The 19514-nt window shown below is 30.8% G+C and overlaps 1 protein-coding gene across 1 annotated transcript in view; it reads right to left on the bottom strand.

The window, feature by feature from the left end:
• Window positions 1-19514, bottom strand: part of LOC143082399 (transforming growth factor-beta receptor-associated protein 1-like) — a 65325-nt gene that overhangs the window by 20460 nt on the left and 25351 nt on the right. Inside the window, exons 19-21 of the mRNA XM_076258049.1 lie at window positions 19057-19217; window positions 14520-14592; window positions 13821-14011 (exon numbers count right to left, since the gene is read on the bottom strand). Of these exons, the coding sequence (XP_076114164.1) occupies window positions 13821-14011; window positions 14520-14592; window positions 19057-19217 (425 nt within the window). The remainder of the gene's footprint in view (window positions 1-13820; window positions 14012-14519; window positions 14593-19056; window positions 19218-19514) is intronic.

Genomic DNA, 19514 nt, shown 5'->3' with positions numbered 1-19514 from the left:
CAAACTCAGCCATATGTCCTCATGCTATGCATTTATATCCTATGCATACAAAAAAGATGTGGCACATTGTATATATAATGCCAACCTATTATCTATTTTCCTATCAATGGTAGAAATAATTGGGGTGTATTTTTATTTTAACAAGACAACAAATAAAATTGAGAATGGAAATGGGGAATGTGTCAAAGAGACAACAACCCAACCAAAGAGCAGAGAACAGCCAAAGGCCACAAATCCACAAATGGGTCTTCAATACAGATAGAAACTCCTGCAGCTGGATGATTGTGTTTAGAATTGATAAGTTACTGTTATAAAGCATCCACATGCCATTTGACACAAAGCCTTTTACCCAAACATGTCATTAAATATAATTGTATATCCTGCATTTATTGTGCTTTACCATAAATTAAGATGAAATTGCTGAAAGACCCTCCACCTAAATTATCTTGAAATCTATCCTTTTGCATTTATACAAACAAGAATATATTATTTTAAATTAGACACATCCAATCTCTCCATTGCTTAATAGTAAGTGTCCTGTAATTTATAGGATAGAAAAGAGATATAACATCAGGTCTCCATTCATGACATGAAATCAGTATACAAATAAGGAGATGTAGTATCTATCCACTAAAGTTTAAAAGAAAAGATGCACAGAAAAGCACACAAAAAGCAAAGGAACAGTAATCTTATGGCTGTTCTTGGTCCCAGATTCACAGTGAGGCCTGGCGAGCAATAACTCTCACCTCACTGAAAGTTTTAGGAGCTAGAGACTTCATAATAGGACTGTTAAATATCTCAGAGTCTCAGTGAGGCCTGGCGAGCAATAACTCTCAACTCACTGAAAGTTTTAGGAGCTAGAGACTTCATAATAGGACTGTTAAATATCTCAGAGTCACAGTGAGGCCTGGCGAGCAATAACTCTCCCCTCACTGAAAGTTTTAGGAGCAAGAGACTTCATAATAGGACTGTTAAATATCTCAGATACATTAAAACATATTTCTCCTCAATGTTTCATCAGTACACTAACAATCAAAAGTAAAATAAAAACACCTAACAAACAGTCTCAAGTAAGTATGTTGGAAGAATTCTAAAATCTTGCTTTCAAGTGGCAGCTGTTTTATAATTTATATAAATTTGTCCCATTCCTGTCGTTGTGAAGAAAAACATATTTAACACATATCCAATTATTGGTAATGGATTTGTTTCAAACAGTTACATGAAAATATTATTCACTCTTTTGTTTTAAGGGAGTTCAAATAATGTTTTACACCTAACAATGATTTTACAATCATAACAGCATCATATTCAATGTGTTACATCTAAAATGACATTTAAATCCTTATAAAATATGAAATCATTTCTTTATTTCATAGGATCACAGGAAAATGTATAAGCATGTCATTTCTATAATAAATTGCTACTTTGTCCACTTGTAAGGAAACATTCCATTAGCATCCCTAATTTCTTTTGTTTATCAGAAATATTGTTTGTATTTAGTTTCTTTTGTAATAAAGAAAAACAAATTTTTGAATGAGATATGATAAATCATTTGAAATACTGTTAAGCTGATTATTTAAGGGTGGTGCTTAAAATGACTTATTCTGGTGACTTTTAATTGCAAAAATGAAAACCACAAATATTTTATGCAGAAACATGTTTACCATTACATCTTTAATAGATTTTATCCTACTTTAGTGTGACAACACGAAAACTGGTGGAAAAAAAAGTCAATTTAAAGTTTTACTAATTAAATGATTGATTACTTGTCAATGATTTTACATAAGATCATGATCAATAATAAACATATGTTTGTTAAAAACCTTTGATATACAAAGCCAAGATTGGGCCGTCCAATGGACATAAACATTAGAATTTGTTTTGAAAGAAAAGTTAACTGCCAAAAAGTTCATCACTAAATAAATGCTAATTAGTTTATAAGTTTTTAGATTACATAAATTAACTGCTTTTTATAAGAAAGTACATGTTCAGGTATAAAACGGTAATGTATAAACCCTTTCACTTTAATACATTTTATTTTCATCATTCTATTTGATGAATTAAAAATATTAAATATTACTCAAATGCAACACTCCAAACCAGTACTGGTGGATACATAACTTTTTATAAGAGGGGGCCCACTAACTGACCTAAAAGGAGGGGGGCTCCAGTCATGCCTCAGTGATTCCCTATATAATCAATCAAATTTTCCCCACAAAAGGGCACTAGATTTGCCTAAGCTAACTACCAAATCTAATAGCCTCAATCAGAACCAAACCACCAAATTTACCCTGTGTACCATAGATAATAAAAGCAAAACATTATTCCTGAAGTACTTCATATGACAAAAAGGCAAAACATTTTTCCTGAAGTGCTCCAAAATATTTATGTTCTGCACTTTAAGGAAACATAATAGCTCCCACTTATTGTATTACTTAACCGTTAACCTTTTCCTATATTACCTTACAATGTCCCTGACCTTGAAAGAAAGGGTCATCTATGACATTTCCTTTGTTACCTAACAATATCCCTGACCTTGAAAGAAAGGGTCATCTATGACATTTTCTGTTATATGATACAGTTGTGCATGTTTATTGTATGTCTTTTTAACTTTTAATACATATGCATTTTATTTTTAGATATGAAGTAGGAGGAAATTACGAATCTAAATGCTTAATGAAATTAAAGTGATGAAACAACAGACTAGCATATTTTTTTTTGCAACCACGAAAATTGATACCAACCTAAATATATGCACCTACACTTTTAAATATGTTCCCACATTAACAAAAAATTTCAAAATTTTCTCGAGCTTTCTCCGCGAACATGAATCAAGGATTGCACCAGACATGCCAGAAGATATAAATGGAGGAAAACATGGATAAGTGTCAAGACATTCGTACAAGTCAGCCTTTACAGAAACTAAAAGTGAATTGCTGAGTAGTTTGGTGATCTGTCTGGTTAACATTTTTTTATTTCCTATAGAAAACTTTTTGTAACAGGCTGATACATAATAAATGTAACCTCTTTACAAAGTTTACTATTCTTTTTCTTTTGTGCATAAGAATTTTATTGATATTTAAAAACATTTTAACTAGAGCGATAAGAACTTAAAAATACACTAAACTGTGTTTTAAATATGATACCTACTTTAAGGTAAAGAAGAATCAATCCTACCTATTTTATTTGGTCAACTATGAATAAAAAATAACCTGAGAAGTGTAGAATTACCATTTGAAATGTGATACTCCTATATAATATGTTTTAAACATGCTAACTTTATTGAAAGAAAAGAAAAAATGTCTTTATAACTAGCACACTTAAAATATATCCCACTGCACTGTACAGAATTTTCACAATTTGACAAATTTGAATTTGTTTACATACCATGCATCTGTTAAAAGTACAATGGGATTGTATCAATTTGTAGAATTCATCAATAAGACGGAAAGAAAGTAAAGAAGGAAGGAAGAAATAAGGCTATAAGAAGTATATTGCTGCTGCATGATTAGTACAGTAATCAGTGTTTGGTGATGACCAAATCACCAATGTCTTGAATTTCAAATCAAAAGAAATGAGAAACTTAGTATGATACAAAAATTAACTCAGTCTTCCAGTCTTTTACTAGTCTAATATATGGCAATCCAGAGTTTTAATGTGCTAGCTCTCATAGTAACAGATTACAAAAAGACATGCCATTCAATCAAGGAAAGTTTTACTCAGGTATCAAGAACAGCATACAGTATCTACAAAAAGCTGCATGCTTAATAGAAACAAATAAACAATTTTTATAAGACTTTGGTTTGACTAAGTTTAGCAAAGGCATCAAATCCATGACATCATTATTGCTTATTCATGACGTCCAATTTCCTACCAAGATTTTTGGGAGACAATAGGTCTTATATAAAGTTTTTGTTTCACCGTGTAAAGTCAATTTTTTGTGGGTATAACCCACAGTTCTAAACAAATAAGTAGGAATATATCTGTCAGTTTTTGTTCACCATGCATGTATAATAATCAGCATGTGACATAGTACCCTGTTGATTCTTGAAGACTTTATATTGCTTTTAAAAGACCCTGAAGAAAATTTGCCTCCATCTGAATCATGTACACGCCTGGTGCATTTGAGCAAATCTTTTAAGATTTTTTAACTGTTGCCATATTGACATGTACCCAATATCTTTCCATTGTATTATATACAAATACTATATTACAAGCACAATAATATAGTGATATAAAAGAGAATGTCAACATATAAAATATTTCAGGTTTATCTAGTTACATTCTTTAAAGTAATTCTATAGTCATACTTTTTACCAATTTATCATTTCATTCTTTATGATCTAGTGAAGAATTTAAACCTAAAATCGATACAGCTGAACTGATCCCAATATAAAAATTTAAGGTTGACACCCATCTATTGATCAATCATCACAATTGTATTGACAAGTCTCATTGTGTATCTACCAAGCCCCATCACAATTGTATTGACAAGTCTCATTGTGTTTCTACCAAGCCCTTTTACAATCATCACCTTACAAATGATTAAATTCTCAAAAAGTTTTTTCCCTTTCATTACTAAATGTGGTTTTGTAAAATGATCTGGAGTGGCTGTCTCTACAAAAATCAATGTTTATTCTAAGGGGAATTACTGGTAACAAAGTAATTTTCTCACGCAATTTCTTTTTGACATTTTCACTAATGGAAAAGTAACAAACATACAAATTTTTACATTTACTTTAAAATTTGATTTTCCATTATTATATATAAATGCATTTGTGAACATAATTTTTTTTTTAAATGATGAGAAATCCGGAAGAAAGAGCTAAAAGCAACAAAAATATTCAATAATAATAAATCTACTTTGAAAAATCTAAATACCAGTACATTTTTTTGTTTGAAACTATTAATCATAAATAAGTGGAACACAATACTCCTTGTAAAAATAAAAGCTATCATTACTGTTCTACATGATTTTTAAGTTTATTAATGACACACCCTCTGGTAGTGGGTGATGAGAAAACCACCTGTAATACCTTACAGCATGGTACAAAAGAGTGATTTCTATGTATACCCTACCCCCTAACCCCCTCAACCTTTTTTGCTGGAGATGACATACATAGCATGTGCATGTGTTACAAGCACTAAATACAGTCTTAATCTTATTAAAGTCATCCATACATCTATCTGTGTTTACAGTATACATACAAGTTTTATTCTGAATAGGTTCAAACTTTAAAAAGTTAAATAAATAACATTTATCTTTTCATACTAGCAGTTATAACTATGTACTAAATCATCTCGGTCTATAATGACTGACTAAATTGTAAATCTTTTCAGACACCTAACAATGACAGACTGTCAAATTTCAATCGTGGTACCAAGTTTGTATGCAATGGTTACAACCTTTAGAGGTATTCTGTCCAGCCTTGAAAAAGAAGTTTAAGTCGAGAACCATAAATTCATTTTCAAAATATTATGATTTCTCTGCATCCTGACAATACATTGTTTTTATGTTTTTCAAACCTAAGCAATTTCTTCTGATCATATATAGGAAATTGTCCATTGTTTTGAAAGATGAGTTTTACTATCAGTTTTTTTCAGAAAATTGTCTACTCCTTTTGTTCATACATCATTGTCAACACAACGGAAATTACTGCAACAGTCATGCAAGTGAGAGGTTTAGTTAGCTATAAAAAAGGTTTATTCCACCATTTTCTGCATAAAAAAAATTCTGTACTTAGTCAGTTGCTATCCATTTGGTTGTTGTGTTTGAGCTTTTGATTTTGCCATTTGATAAGGAACTTTCCGTTTTGAATTTTCCTCGCCGTTCTATATTTTTGTGATTTTCTTTTTTCATTGTATAGTTAATAAGAACAGATATTTTGATTAGTTCAAGGAAATTATTACAGGTACATTTTCACAGCTATAATTTCTTAGCAGATCCCAATACTAGTATTATGATGCATTAAAAGGATTCAGACACTTCATAGTTTTCATTTTCTGCTTGATAAAATATACCAAACTTTGTACTTTAAACATACTTCACTCTACAAAATGAAGAGAAGAGGAAACAAATATTTATGAGAAGGTATTTAATACAGAGATTCAGTTTGTACTGGCTTCATTCATACGTAAAATCAAGTTTACAGTTCTGTTTTCATTGCACTGAACTAGTGTGCTCTTAAGAGTACAGTTGAACACACATATATTACTTCAGCAGCAACTGTTTTCACAGCTCTCAATAAATAGATTTGTTAGACACTATACTACCTAGTCTTTTCAGTTATCTACAAAGACGTGTATGTTCCTGCATAAATTACACATTAATTATCTCGGTCAAGTGACGGTTTAATAAAACGTACCTGATTGACCATTATATAAATGATAACGTACTTACTATATACACATATATATCTTATTATTGGAACTTGATGATATTTGGAGTATTTATAGTTTAAAATAGAGCTATTAGTAGAATGAGAGCTAATATTACTGATATCGTTTCCATTTACATATACATGTACTGACACTATCACACTAACCGTGAGGACGAAGTTACTAGGAGATTTTTTACACGGACATCCTCAAAGGGTAAAAAGATCACATTTGACCTTGCACTCGACACCAATCTTAATTGACTAGGATTGTCAGTTTTCCGATTGACTCCTGCTTCCTCTACCAATAAAAACTAGCCGCCTCGAAATAGCTCAAAAAGTGGATTTAAAAGGGGCATTAAAATACCAAAAATCAAACAGGTGAACAAGTAATTCAATTTATGTGAGAAAAGAAATAGACACATTCCCCATTTCAATTCTCAATTTTATAGAAAACATGGCAGGCAACAGTTTTAAATGTGACTTGGAAACTTAGGCATGCTCTGCCATCAAATTCTATTTTCAATGATTTTGCAGACAGTCTCTTCAAATTTCTAGATCTTCATTTTGACTTTAAATTTTATACAAGCTGTCATAATAACTCAGAATATCAGCTACATTTTCTTTTACAAACTGAAACTAATTGATACAAACTTTACATATTGTTTACAAGGACAACAAATCATATGACTAGATTGTATAAATTATTGTTGTAAGACATGAACTCTTTAAACTTCTCATAAAATACCTGTAAATATTTTACTGCAACAGTTTATAGCCTATTTAAATTCTTTAGGAAAGTTAAATCTGAAGACTAAATATGCCCCAGGATATAAAGTGCTCCGGGGAAAAGGTCAAACACCATGCCCTGGCCAATACAATCAATAATCACAAAAGTCAAATAAAACGAAATCCAACTGAAAAACATGTTAAATTTTACAATAAAGTACACTGTAAATTTATTTTAGTGCAATTTAATAAAAATTTTAAAAAGTATATAATTTACCCAAGGATTGATTGATAATGTTATAAAAGTCTCTTTACAGAGCATTACTACTTAAAAGACACCAACGTTGAGTAGAAGGGGATTTTCTTCTTTAATAAAAGTATATTTTAGTGATTCTGAATAACAAAATCTACATTAATATGTCATATTCTTGATGTTCGGGGAAAAAAAAGATGTGTCTACAAGACACAAATTAGCAGCAAACATTTTGCTTTGCAAACAGTGCAAAATAGTGTATGCATATTCAGGATGATATGGGGATACAAGGGTCTGGACAACTTTCAAAAATAATTTCAATCATTGATATGTTTTAAGTGCAAGAGTCGCAATGCATGATGTTTAACACCACTCTCAGCACTCTAGAAATATTTACATGATTTAGTGGCATTCAGTTTTGAAGAGTGGAGGAAGCCACAGTGCCCAGAGAACTATCAACCTTTGGTAGGAAAACTGACAATTCTTGTCAATTTAAATTAGAGTTGAACGCATATGCCACACGCTGGATTTTAACTCACAAACTCAGTGTTGACAGGCTAGTGAGACAGCAGTTTGACTTCTTAAACCATTAAACCACTGAGGTCCCTTCCTTGATTTCTAAATATTCTACAGTTTCTTGACCTGAGCATCAATGAAGACACTATTCATTTAAATAGTCATCTTGTTCAACCAAATGTGTTTAATGGTGTCACACAAATTCATAATACAAAATAGATTTGAGCAATATCTGCCTGCAGTGCAATAAAGGTATCTAAAACTAAATCTTTTTATGACATTTTCTAGGTCATAGGATTGTAATATAGTGCAACTTCATTTATAAATCATCTGTATACATACAAGTTCATATAAAAAGTGGTTTATTAAAGTAATAATATTGACAAGTGCCATTAAATTGTCCATGTGAATAAATTCATTAAAATGTAGGTTAAACAGAATAAAACTTGTTAATATCATTTTAAAATTACATTTAAAAATTCTGCTCAACATCTTTAGGTATAATTTATTTTTAAATGTAAAAGATTTTGTACTTCAGATGCCTATAAAGCTGAATACATGTATAAATGTAAAGACAGTTCAACACTAATGATAACCCTAATACAAAATTTATTTCATAACTCTTCAAGTACAAACTTAACATATCAGATCAACAACTGACAGAGCAGCAAAATTAAAGTCAATTTTCATTATTTTTCCAGTGGAAGGTCTATCAATAGTAGATTAACTACAACCAAACAATAATTTAGAACGAAAGTTTGACATACAGAGGAGAAAATATTTGCACTTGTCATTAATTTCACTCAAAAGATTTTGCTCACATTAAGTATTTGAGCAATTTTCAAACACAAAAAAAAGCAATTGCAGTATGCAGGGAGGGAGAGCCATTACTAATATAATTTCTTTTTTTTACATAAAAGGTACAAAACCATTTAATGTGTGCTAATTTTTTTTTAGCTTTTATGATTTAGGTGCGTATCAATGGTCAAATACATACACAAATAACCAACCTCCAAAATAAAAGATGTGAAATAAAAATTGATTTTAGGCTAGTGTTGTTTTTAAACATACAGGTATAAATATTAATGGTAAACAAAATATAGAACATTCATAAAAACAGACCGAATATAAATATGTTTAAATATTTAACAAATAATTCTGTTGTTATTGTTAAACTATATCCTTAGCTGTCTGTATTTAATACCTAAATAAAACTAATGTCAAGTAAAACACAATGAACAAGGAAGTAAAATACAAAATTTAAAACTTAAACTGACATAGAGTAAAAACAGCCTGTCAAAACACAATACTTAACTGTTATTATTGTTATGTAATACAAAAAACTAGTTCTTGTTCAATCTAGATATTTACATAAGTATTCAAAAGTAGAAAGACTTTCAAGTACTTTTCTGTTACAAATTTAAATCGATGAATTCAAATCAGTAAAATCTTTACATATATATTCCAGATTTGAGTGGGTTTAACTTAAGCTTACATGTTGAAAATTCCTGAAACATTTGAATTCTTGATTTCAGGAATGTATAAAAATTTCATTCCCTCTCCTTTCAACCCTTAATCCTATTAACTCTCTATACATGACATATAGCTTGGGAAAATAATAAATAATATTCTACAGTAGATACATATGTATCAGGTTGGTCAATATAAATAAAGGGAAATGTGACAGCAACCCAACAATTTAAAAAGATAAAAAAAAATACTGACAGTCTTTTACAAAAGGTAGGCTCTAAATCACACAAGGTCTAGGCTCTAAATTACACAAGGTCTAGGCTCTAAATTACACAAGGTCTAGGCTCTAAATAACACAAGGTCTAGGCTCTAAATCACACAAGGTCTAGGCTCTAAATCACACAAGGTCTAGGCTCTAAATCACACAAGGTCTAGGCTCTAAATTACACAAGGTCTAGGCTCTAAATCACACAAGGTCTAGGCTCTAAATCACACAAGGTCTAGGCTCTAAATTACACAAGGTCTAGGCTCTAAATAACACAAGGTCTAGGCTCTAAATCACACAAGGTCTAGGCTCTAAATAACACAAGGTCTAGGCTCTAAATAACACAAGGTCTAGGCAGGAAAAAACTCAGAAAATTAGAAACAAAGCCAGTAAAGATCTTCTATTGATTGAAAACAAAACAAGATGAAGACTTATGACAACCACTCAGGACCTGGAATACACATGAACCTACTATGTTGGGGTGGAAGTGACCGTGGAACTAGTTTTTGAGCAATATGTATTTTGTGACAGCAAAGTAGAAAATAACTGTATTGTATTTTAAGCTTGGCCTTTGTGAAACATAGATTTTACTGTTACAAATTGGGTTTACCCCTTCAAAACATGATTTTTCAGCGTCCAATGAAAACTTTCATTACAAATGAATTGCATAAGAATTACACATTGTATTCCAATCTTGTTATCATGTTTCTTTCTATTTTTCAAGTCAAACATTCTTTTTATGGATATATATATATGTTCCAGACCGTATGAGTATTTGGACCGTACGCGTACGGTCTGGACCGTATGCGTACTTTTTCAAAATACGTATACGGTCGGACCGTACGCGTACGGTCTGACTAATATTAAGAAGTTGGTCAAGTTTATTAGATACAAATGTATATAACAGATCAACATAACTTATATCTCAAACTAATATAAAAAGTTCAATAGTAATTGAAATTTTAACTCCTGCATTTAGCATGTCAGTAATTCATTAATTGCAGCCCAGTATGCTCATTGAAATTGAAGTTATCGGAAGTAAACATAATGTGGGAGGACAATTGTTATAAAATATTTAGGAACTTTACAAAAAAATGCATATACAAAGGAACATGCATGAACAAAAACATGCATGAACAAAACATGTCAATGTAAAAAAAAAATATGACGTTCCTTGTGGTAGCAAGACTAGTGTCACCTTGGGCCAGAGTAACAAAATAGGATTCAGATATACAATTAAACAAATATTTAATGTCAATTGTTCGCTTATTTACACCCATCTATTTGTAATAATAACAATTTGTATAACTAAAAATAAAGATTTTGATAAATGATTGTTTAAAGATTAACCCATATGATCTCAAAACATGTCTGGTCAGCTGGACCGTACGCGTATACTCATACGGTCCGACCGTACGCGTATGGTCGGACCGAACGAGTATACGCATACGGTCCGGACCGTACGCATACGGTCCAAATACTCATATGGTCTGGAACATATACAATATTAAGTCAATGTCAAGAAAATGTAAAGGTTTTTGTATAAGGCTGAGAAATTAGGTAAAGGCAAGGTTTTACCAATCTCTACCCCAGTTGTGTGCCGAGTACAAAAAGTTTATATCTTTATTACATTGACCTAATACTGTTTTTATACTGAAACTGAAATAAAAATAATTGATAGCTATATAAATGTAACACAAATTTCAAACTTATTTTAATCCCTTAATGAACCCCTGATTGTAGGAAAAAGAGTTGCATGATGAAATTGACAGTGCACAAAATATAGCTGTGTTACTATATTTTTAGGAAATAAACACAACTAGTTGCAGCATAAAAAACTTTTTTTTAACTCTTGTACGTGCAAGTGAAAAAAAATATGGCAAATAAATGTGAAATATAAAATATTTCAATAGAAAGCCATGCCACAGAAATATATCCTTATTTAAATGTACTCTAATTATCCATGAAAACATCAATATTAGCAAAGATTTTTCTTTTTGAGTACCTAATATAATTATATCTCGGTTAAGACTATCATTAGGAAAGAAAAATCTGTAAAATAGTAGTTTAGATAATGTATTTCTTTTGTAACAAGTTAAAATTAAATTTCACTTTTATGAATCAAAAGTCAAATTAGAGAAATAGGTTATTTGAAACATCAAGCTATCTTTTAATTGCTTCCTAGCAGGCTTATTAGGGCATCAATAAGACAGATGAAAGAAAAGAAAAAACAGGTTTGATACTTTGATGTTAAACACTGATACAGGTGAAATGTCGTTAAAGGTGTATGATCAAGTCATGATCAATGTCTGTATTTCAGTATTCAAGTTAATTGAATGAAACAAGGTATGAAAATTCAATGAATAATTTAGTGAATCTTAAATTGAATGCAGAAAGCATGACATCCTTGGCCTGAATAGAAGAGTTACTGAAAAAGTACAACTAAAAATTTGGTCAAAGGGATATAACTCAGAACAACGTAAGAAACAACAATCACATTTGTAACACTTTGATATTTCTTATGTTAGTGAATGTAATTTTTTTCGACTCATTTTTTGGCAATAAAATTTGTTTGATGAAATTAACTAAGTGAAATGATAGTTTTTATATCCATATTCTAGCTGTCATACCTACTTGAGGATTTATCTGTTATTAGAATCATCTTAAATAGATGTTTGGGTGGTAATCTGTATAATCAAGTTGTTTATGAGCACTGAAGGGTAAAGATTGCTTTCATTTTACCATATGAACTTAAAATTAACAAGAATGTGTCCATAGTACACGGATGCCCCACTCGCATTATCATTTTCTATGTTCAGTAGACCGTGAAATTAGGGTCCAAACTCTAATTTGGCAATTAAATTAGAAAAATCATATCATAGGGAACATGTGTACTAAGTTTGAAGTTGATTGGACGGAAGGACGGTACGAAGGACGGACAGACGGACGGATGCACAGACCAGAAAACATAATGCCCCTCTACTATCGTAGGTGGGGCATAAAAATTTAATTGTAATGGAACACAGTTAGGGTTTATTTTGAGTTATAGTTTTTCTTTCTCTGTCTATATTTTCATACATCATGCACATGTCAACTTATAGATTTTATAATAAAACATTTTTCTTGGCAATATGTAAATAAGGACAACTATCAGCAATATTAACTGCACTATCTTGTTTGAACTCTAGTAAGTAGAAATGAGGCTTTGAAGATCAAGTTATCAAGTATTTAAACGGTTTTGATTGCATTTCATGCAATCTTTATACAGTAAATACCAAAAAAATCTATATAAGACTGAAACTTTTTATTTGAACTCATAAATATTTTTAAAATCATTAAAGAGATGTACTGTTTGTCTTAATATTTATAAGATCTATTCTCATCTATTCCAAATTAATGCAGCTTCTGCTGTGAATAGAAATCCTGCAAATTAATCATCTTAGAAATTTTTCCCATTTCCTTGTTCTAGTTTTCAGCTGAAAGATTATCAGTAAAGAAATGTGAACCATTCAGTTCAGTAGTACTTCAGAAATTTACTGGATAAAAACATGGAGAAAAGTTTAAGTTCATTTGACTTATTGCAAAAATTCAAATTAGGCAAACAGGAAGTTGGTGTCTAATCTGTAAAGAGATAATAATCTAGCTGCTGACCAAATATGAAGTCATTCTGTTTGAGTAATACCTGAGAAAAGTGTGACACAATTTTTTGATGGACTAATGGATGAATAGACAAACAGAAGGATAGACAAGCCAATAGAAAGGCAGCCACAGTGAAAGCAGTATAATAGTCATGAATTAGTATCATCTTATAACCACATACAACCCTGATGTGACATTAATAATTGCTTTCAGAGATTTCTAAGCTGATTTGTATGTGGATATACCATGACACTCTTTTTTTTAGTTTACACTGTCCTTTTAGCTACAAGGTACATGTCAGTCATGGTACCCATGGCATTGTAGCAATAGAAAGTTTACTAATACAGTGAGATAAAATTGAAAATAGAAATGTAGACTGTGTCAAAGAGAGAACAACTCGACCAAAGAATAGAAAACAGCACAAGGCCCCCAATGGGTCATTTTCAACACAGCAAGAAAACCCCCATCTAGAGACAGGCTTCAGCTAGATACATACCATTACAAAGCAACTAAATCTCTCTGACAACCAAGGCTGTTTATCCTCTAACTGTATACATAATGTAAGACCTACCTGTCATCATTCATAGTAACAAACTCCTTCTGAATTTCTATTATATTTTGTTTCACTTGTAAATTCTCTCCCCTTGACATCATTCTTTCTATTCGAGTAGTCCGACTATTGTTCATACTTTTCCGTACTGCACGATTTAAAAATTGAGAAACTAAACTAACAGACCAGTTCTCTGGCAAGGATTGTAAAACCTACAAATATATAAAATAATTCACACTGTGATATTAAGACATTCTTTCTAAACAAAATAATAAAGTTTGAAGCAAAGGAGGCAGCTTTCTGTTGAATGAACTTCTTAAAATCAACTTAACAATAAAAAGTAGCCAGTAGCTAACTAATAGTCAGACGAACTTAATCTCAAATAATCTGAATTTAGAGGTAAAATCCATAATTTGACATAAAATTCAAAAAATTCACATCCATGTTAAGTTTCAAGTTGATGTAATCACAACTTAATGGTAAAATCATGTGACCAAAGATCTAACTTTATACAAGATGGATGACGGATGAAAAGATACACTGATAGACCACAGATATAATGTCTATCTTCTATCTTGAGTCTGGTATAATGAAATTCGGAATGGGTTTTCTTAAATATATTACAAACCAGGACTACTCTGATGTTCCCACAATTAATTTGAGTGCTTTAAAAATCCTCATAGAATTTATGAAAAATGTTGATAAATAATCTTCACTTACTTTAACAGTATCAAACTCTGCTACATTACTGTTTAGTAAATCTACAGCGGGTTTCACTAAAGAATCTTTTTGTCTGAAAAATAACCATTTGAAATTTGTAAAGGATCATTTTCACACTGCATCTACATATATCAACCAAATCTCAAAACATTACTGTTTAATAAATCTACAGCGGGTTTGACTAAAGAATCTTTTTGTCTGAAAAATAAACATCAGAAATTAGAAAAGATTTATTTTCACATTGCAACTATATTGTCACGGTACCCAAATTGCACCCATTTAGCAAAACTAGCAACAGACATCTTACAAGATTTCCTAGAGACTAAACAATTTGTATTTTTATGATTTTATATTATGCACGTTTTAACAAAGGTAAAAATATTTATATATTACACAAAAAGTTCACAGTATTCATCAACAGATGAATAGTTTACTGGAGAAGCAAAATGTACGGAAACGTTGCAAAACTTGATCTTTTTAAAATTAGCAAATACAATGTGTTACAAGTATCCATTTCTTAAAACATAAGGTGTAAGCATGGACTTATATCCAATTGTTCAAAATATTTGAAGAAATTAAACAAAAGCTCTGTTATTCCACTTTTGACGATGCAAATTTAAGCATGGATGCAATTTGGGTACTACAAAATCAATGATGGTTTGGACTTTGGAGGTCAGTTCAGACCAATTTTTCTATGATTCCATATGGGTTCAAAATTAAATTGGTGAAACCATGTAGTAAATAATGATACATCTTCAAAATAAACACAATGAAAACTTTTGTCTGAAGCATAGATAAACGTAGGTTAAAAAACTGTCAATATAGGTGCAATTTGGGTACCCTCACGTTATATATTAGCATAAGCTGATTACTGTTAATTCAGAAATTATTGCAATTTTTCAAGAATGGACAAAAACAGCTGCGCCATGAGCGCATGATACACACGACGTCTTGTGTGGAAGTTTTATGCAATTATCATAAATAGTTTCTGAGAAAGTTTTAAGCAATAACCATATATTGTTTTTGAGACACGGCGGGACATGTGAAACCCCCAACACTGTTTTTTTTTTACAAAAAACTAAATATCACTAAAATAAAATTTTGAATCGAAACCAAAAAGTATACAGATCTTTAGATTAATATAACAAAGAAGTGTGTAAAGTTTTAAGCAATAATCATAAATTATTTTTGAGATACAGCGCGACATGTAAAAAAAAACCTCCCCTGTTTAACAAAATACTCAATAACTCCAAAATAAAGTTTTCAATCATCACCAAAAAGTATACAGATCTTTAGATTAATATAACAAAGAAGTGTGTAAAGTTTTAAGCAATAATCATAAATTGTTTTTGAGATACGGCACAACATGTAAAAAAAAACCTCCCCCTTTTTTACAAAATACTCAATAACTCAAAAATGAAATTTTGAATCATCACCAAAAAGTATACAGAATTTCAGATTAATATAACAAAGACATGTGTAAAGTTTTAAGCAATAATCTAAAAAAAAACTCTCCCTTTTTTACAAAATACTCAATAACTCAAAAATAAAATTTTGAATCATCAGCAAAAAGTATACAGATATTAAGATTAATAAAACTAAGAAGTCTTCAAAGTTTTAAGCCATAATCAAGAATCGTTTTTGAGATACGGTGCGACATGTGAAAAAAAAACACACCCCTGTTTTAGTTACAAAGTGCCGTAACTCAAAAAGTTTTAATCTTATTTTCACCAAAAAGTATACAGATCATTTGACCATCATAAGAAACAACTATGTTAAGTTTCATGAAATTTGGATAAGTCGTTCTCAAGTTACGGTGAGACATGTTTACGCCGGACAGACAGACGGACGGACGGAGGGACGGACGGACAGACACCGCACATTTGTATGCCATAATACTTCCCGTCAAAATTTTGACGGGCATATAAAAATGTGTTATTGTTTTGCAAGTTTTTAAAAACAAAAATGTATACAGGTCTATAATTCAGAATGAAATTTTTTTGATTGCAATACTCACCTAGTCACATTATTAGCATTAATAAACCCATGCAAAAAAAAATTTAATTGACAGTATCACAATTAGTTAACATTTAAATAGTTTACAAATATTTAAGTAATAGTAAATTAAATTTTTGCTATTTTAAATCTAGTTCATTGGATGAACCATTTCAGGAAAACTAAAATGCAATAGTTTTCTTTTAGATCTGTCATGTGGATATTAATTAAGATTTTGTTTTGATGTCTTTTGTTATTGGGTTGCTGTCATTGATATCTTTCATCCCATTCTGAAAGCTTTCTTGAAGAAAAACAGCCAATATTTTTTAACGTAAACAGTTAAGGATGCTCGCTCCTCTGGATTTTGAATATTTTGCCAGATAGTCAGATTCCTCTGGTTTTATCCATGAAATCATTAGAAAAAATCCCCACTAACATGACTAACCCCTTCCTTTTTTCATATTTTTTTTTATATAATATAGCTGACAAAAGCCATATTTGAAAATTCTATAAAACTCTTGTTATCTTTTATATTTTTGGAAAGAAAAAGGGTGATAATGCTAAATGTATGCTTTTTGGTCATGAATGTTTGTCTCTAATATTTAATTAACTGTGCATTTGTATTCAGATATCGAAGATCAAATTTATTCGTTCGTTGTTTAATCATACGTTTTTTGATTGCGTTAAGTCTGCCAATTGATATTTTATCGTATGTTTTTCTTTGTTGTGATGTTATGCTATTGTTTCAGAAAAAGGGAGAAGGTTTGGATCCATTAAAACGTTTAATCCCGCTGCAAATGTTTGCACCTGTCCTAAGTCAGGAATCTGATGTACAGTAGTTGTCGTTTGTTTATGTAATATATACGTGTTTCTCGTTTCTCGTTTGGTTTATATAGATTAGACCGTTGGTTTTCCTGTTTGAATGGTTTTACACTAGTAATTTTGGGGCCCTTTATAGCTTGTTGTTCAGTGTGAGCCAAGGCTCTGTGTTGAAGGCCGTACTTTAACCTATAATGGTTTACTTTTTAAATTGTTATTTGTATGGAGAGTTGTCTCATTGGCACTCACACCACATCTTCCTATATCTATAAAAAGTCTACAGAGATTTATTTTCTGCCAAATTTTCAAAAGCTTTTTAAGTTCCTTTATCTATATACTATCAATTCATAACAGCCTTTTAAAAAGCTTGTTATTTCAATACAGAGTAACACACATCTTTAAATGACTTACTCATTTGAAGGATCTAAGTATACACTAAGTAAGATGTGAAATAATCGTTTACGAAATGAAGAATCTTTGCCGTATGAGTTGACTACTTACTCATTTGATGGATCTAAGTATACACTAAGTAAGATGTGAAATAATCGTTTACGAAAAGAAGAATCTTTGCCGTGAGAGTTGACTACTTACTCATTTGATGGATCTAAGTATACACTAAGTAAGATGTGAAATAATTGTTTACGAAATGAAGAATCTTTGCCATGAGAGTTGATTACTTACTCATTTGATGGATCTAAGTATACACTAAGTAAGATGTGAAATAATCGTTTACAAAATGAAGAATCTTTGCCGTGAGAGTTGATTACTTACTCATTTGATGGATCTAAGTATACACTAAGTAAGATGTGAAATAATCGTTTACAAAATGAAGAATCTTTGCCGTGAGAGTTGATTACTTACTCATTTGATGGATCTAAGTATACACTAGGTAAGATGTGGAATAATCGTTTACAAAATGAAGAATCTTTGCCATGAGAGAAGTAAGATGTGAAATAATTGTTTACGAAATGAAGAATCTTTGCCGTGAGAGTTGATTACTTACTCATTTGATGGATCTAAGTATACACTATGTAAGATGTAAAATAATCGTTTACGAAATGAAGAATCTTTGCCGTGAGAGTTGATTACTTACTCATTTGATGGATCTAAGTATACACTAAGTAAGATGTGAAATAATTGTTTACGAAATGAAGAATCTTTGCCGTGAGAGTTGATTACTTACTCATTTGATGGATTTAAGTATACACTAAGTAAGATGTGGAATAATCGTTTACAAAATGAAGAATCTTTGTCATGAGAGTTGACTACTTACTCATTTGATGGATCTAAGGATACACTAAGTAAGATGTGAAATAATTGTTTACGAAATGAAGAATCTTTGCCGTGAGAGTTGATTACTTACTCATTTGATGGATCTAACTATACACTAAGTAAGATGTGAAATAATTGTTTACGAAATGAAGAATCTTTGCCGTGAGAGTTGATTACTTACTCATTTGATGGATCTAAGTATACACTATGTAAGATGTGAAATAATCGTTTACAAAATGAAGAATCTTTGCCGTGAGAGTTGATTACTTACTCATTTGATGGATCTAAGTATACACTAAGTAAGATGTGAAATAATCGTTTACAAAATGAAGAATCTTTGCCGTATGAGTTGACTACTTACTCATTTGATGGATCTAAGTATACACTAAGTAAGATGTGAAATAATTGTTTACAAAATGAAGAATCTTTGCCGTGAGAGTTGATTACTTACTCATTTGATGGATCTAAGTAAACACTAAGTAAGATGTGGAACAATCGTTTACGAAATGAAGAATCTTTGCCATGAGAGTTGACTAGACAGTAGTTTTCAGCAGCACCAAAATCTTTTAATTTATGTACAAGTATCCTTAAGGCTTTGTCATGTTCTTCTAACTGTAAATGAAAACAGATTAATGTCATTTTAATTAAATGTAAATAAAATGATATATTAAAAGGAAACAGCAATCCAACAATTTATTACCATTAAAAAAGAAATGTTTTTAGATCAGGTCTGGTTTGATAGCAAATTATGACAAAATCACTGTAATGAACTGAACAAAATAAATGTCTAAACATTTGAAAACAATAGTGTGGTTTTGTGTAAAGTGCATCACATATACACAATGTTGAAGCCAGTACAGTGATGTACAATTGTGTAAATCCTTGAAATTTAGGGCTTTTGTGAAAAGT

The sequence above is a fragment of the Mytilus galloprovincialis genome, chromosome 7 (assembly GCF_965363235.1).
Source record: "Mytilus galloprovincialis chromosome 7, xbMytGall1.hap1.1, whole genome shotgun sequence".
NCBI classification, from domain to species: Eukaryota; Metazoa; Mollusca; class Bivalvia; order Mytilida; family Mytilidae; genus Mytilus; species Mytilus galloprovincialis.
This window is presented reverse-complemented; position numbering and strand designations above follow the sequence as displayed.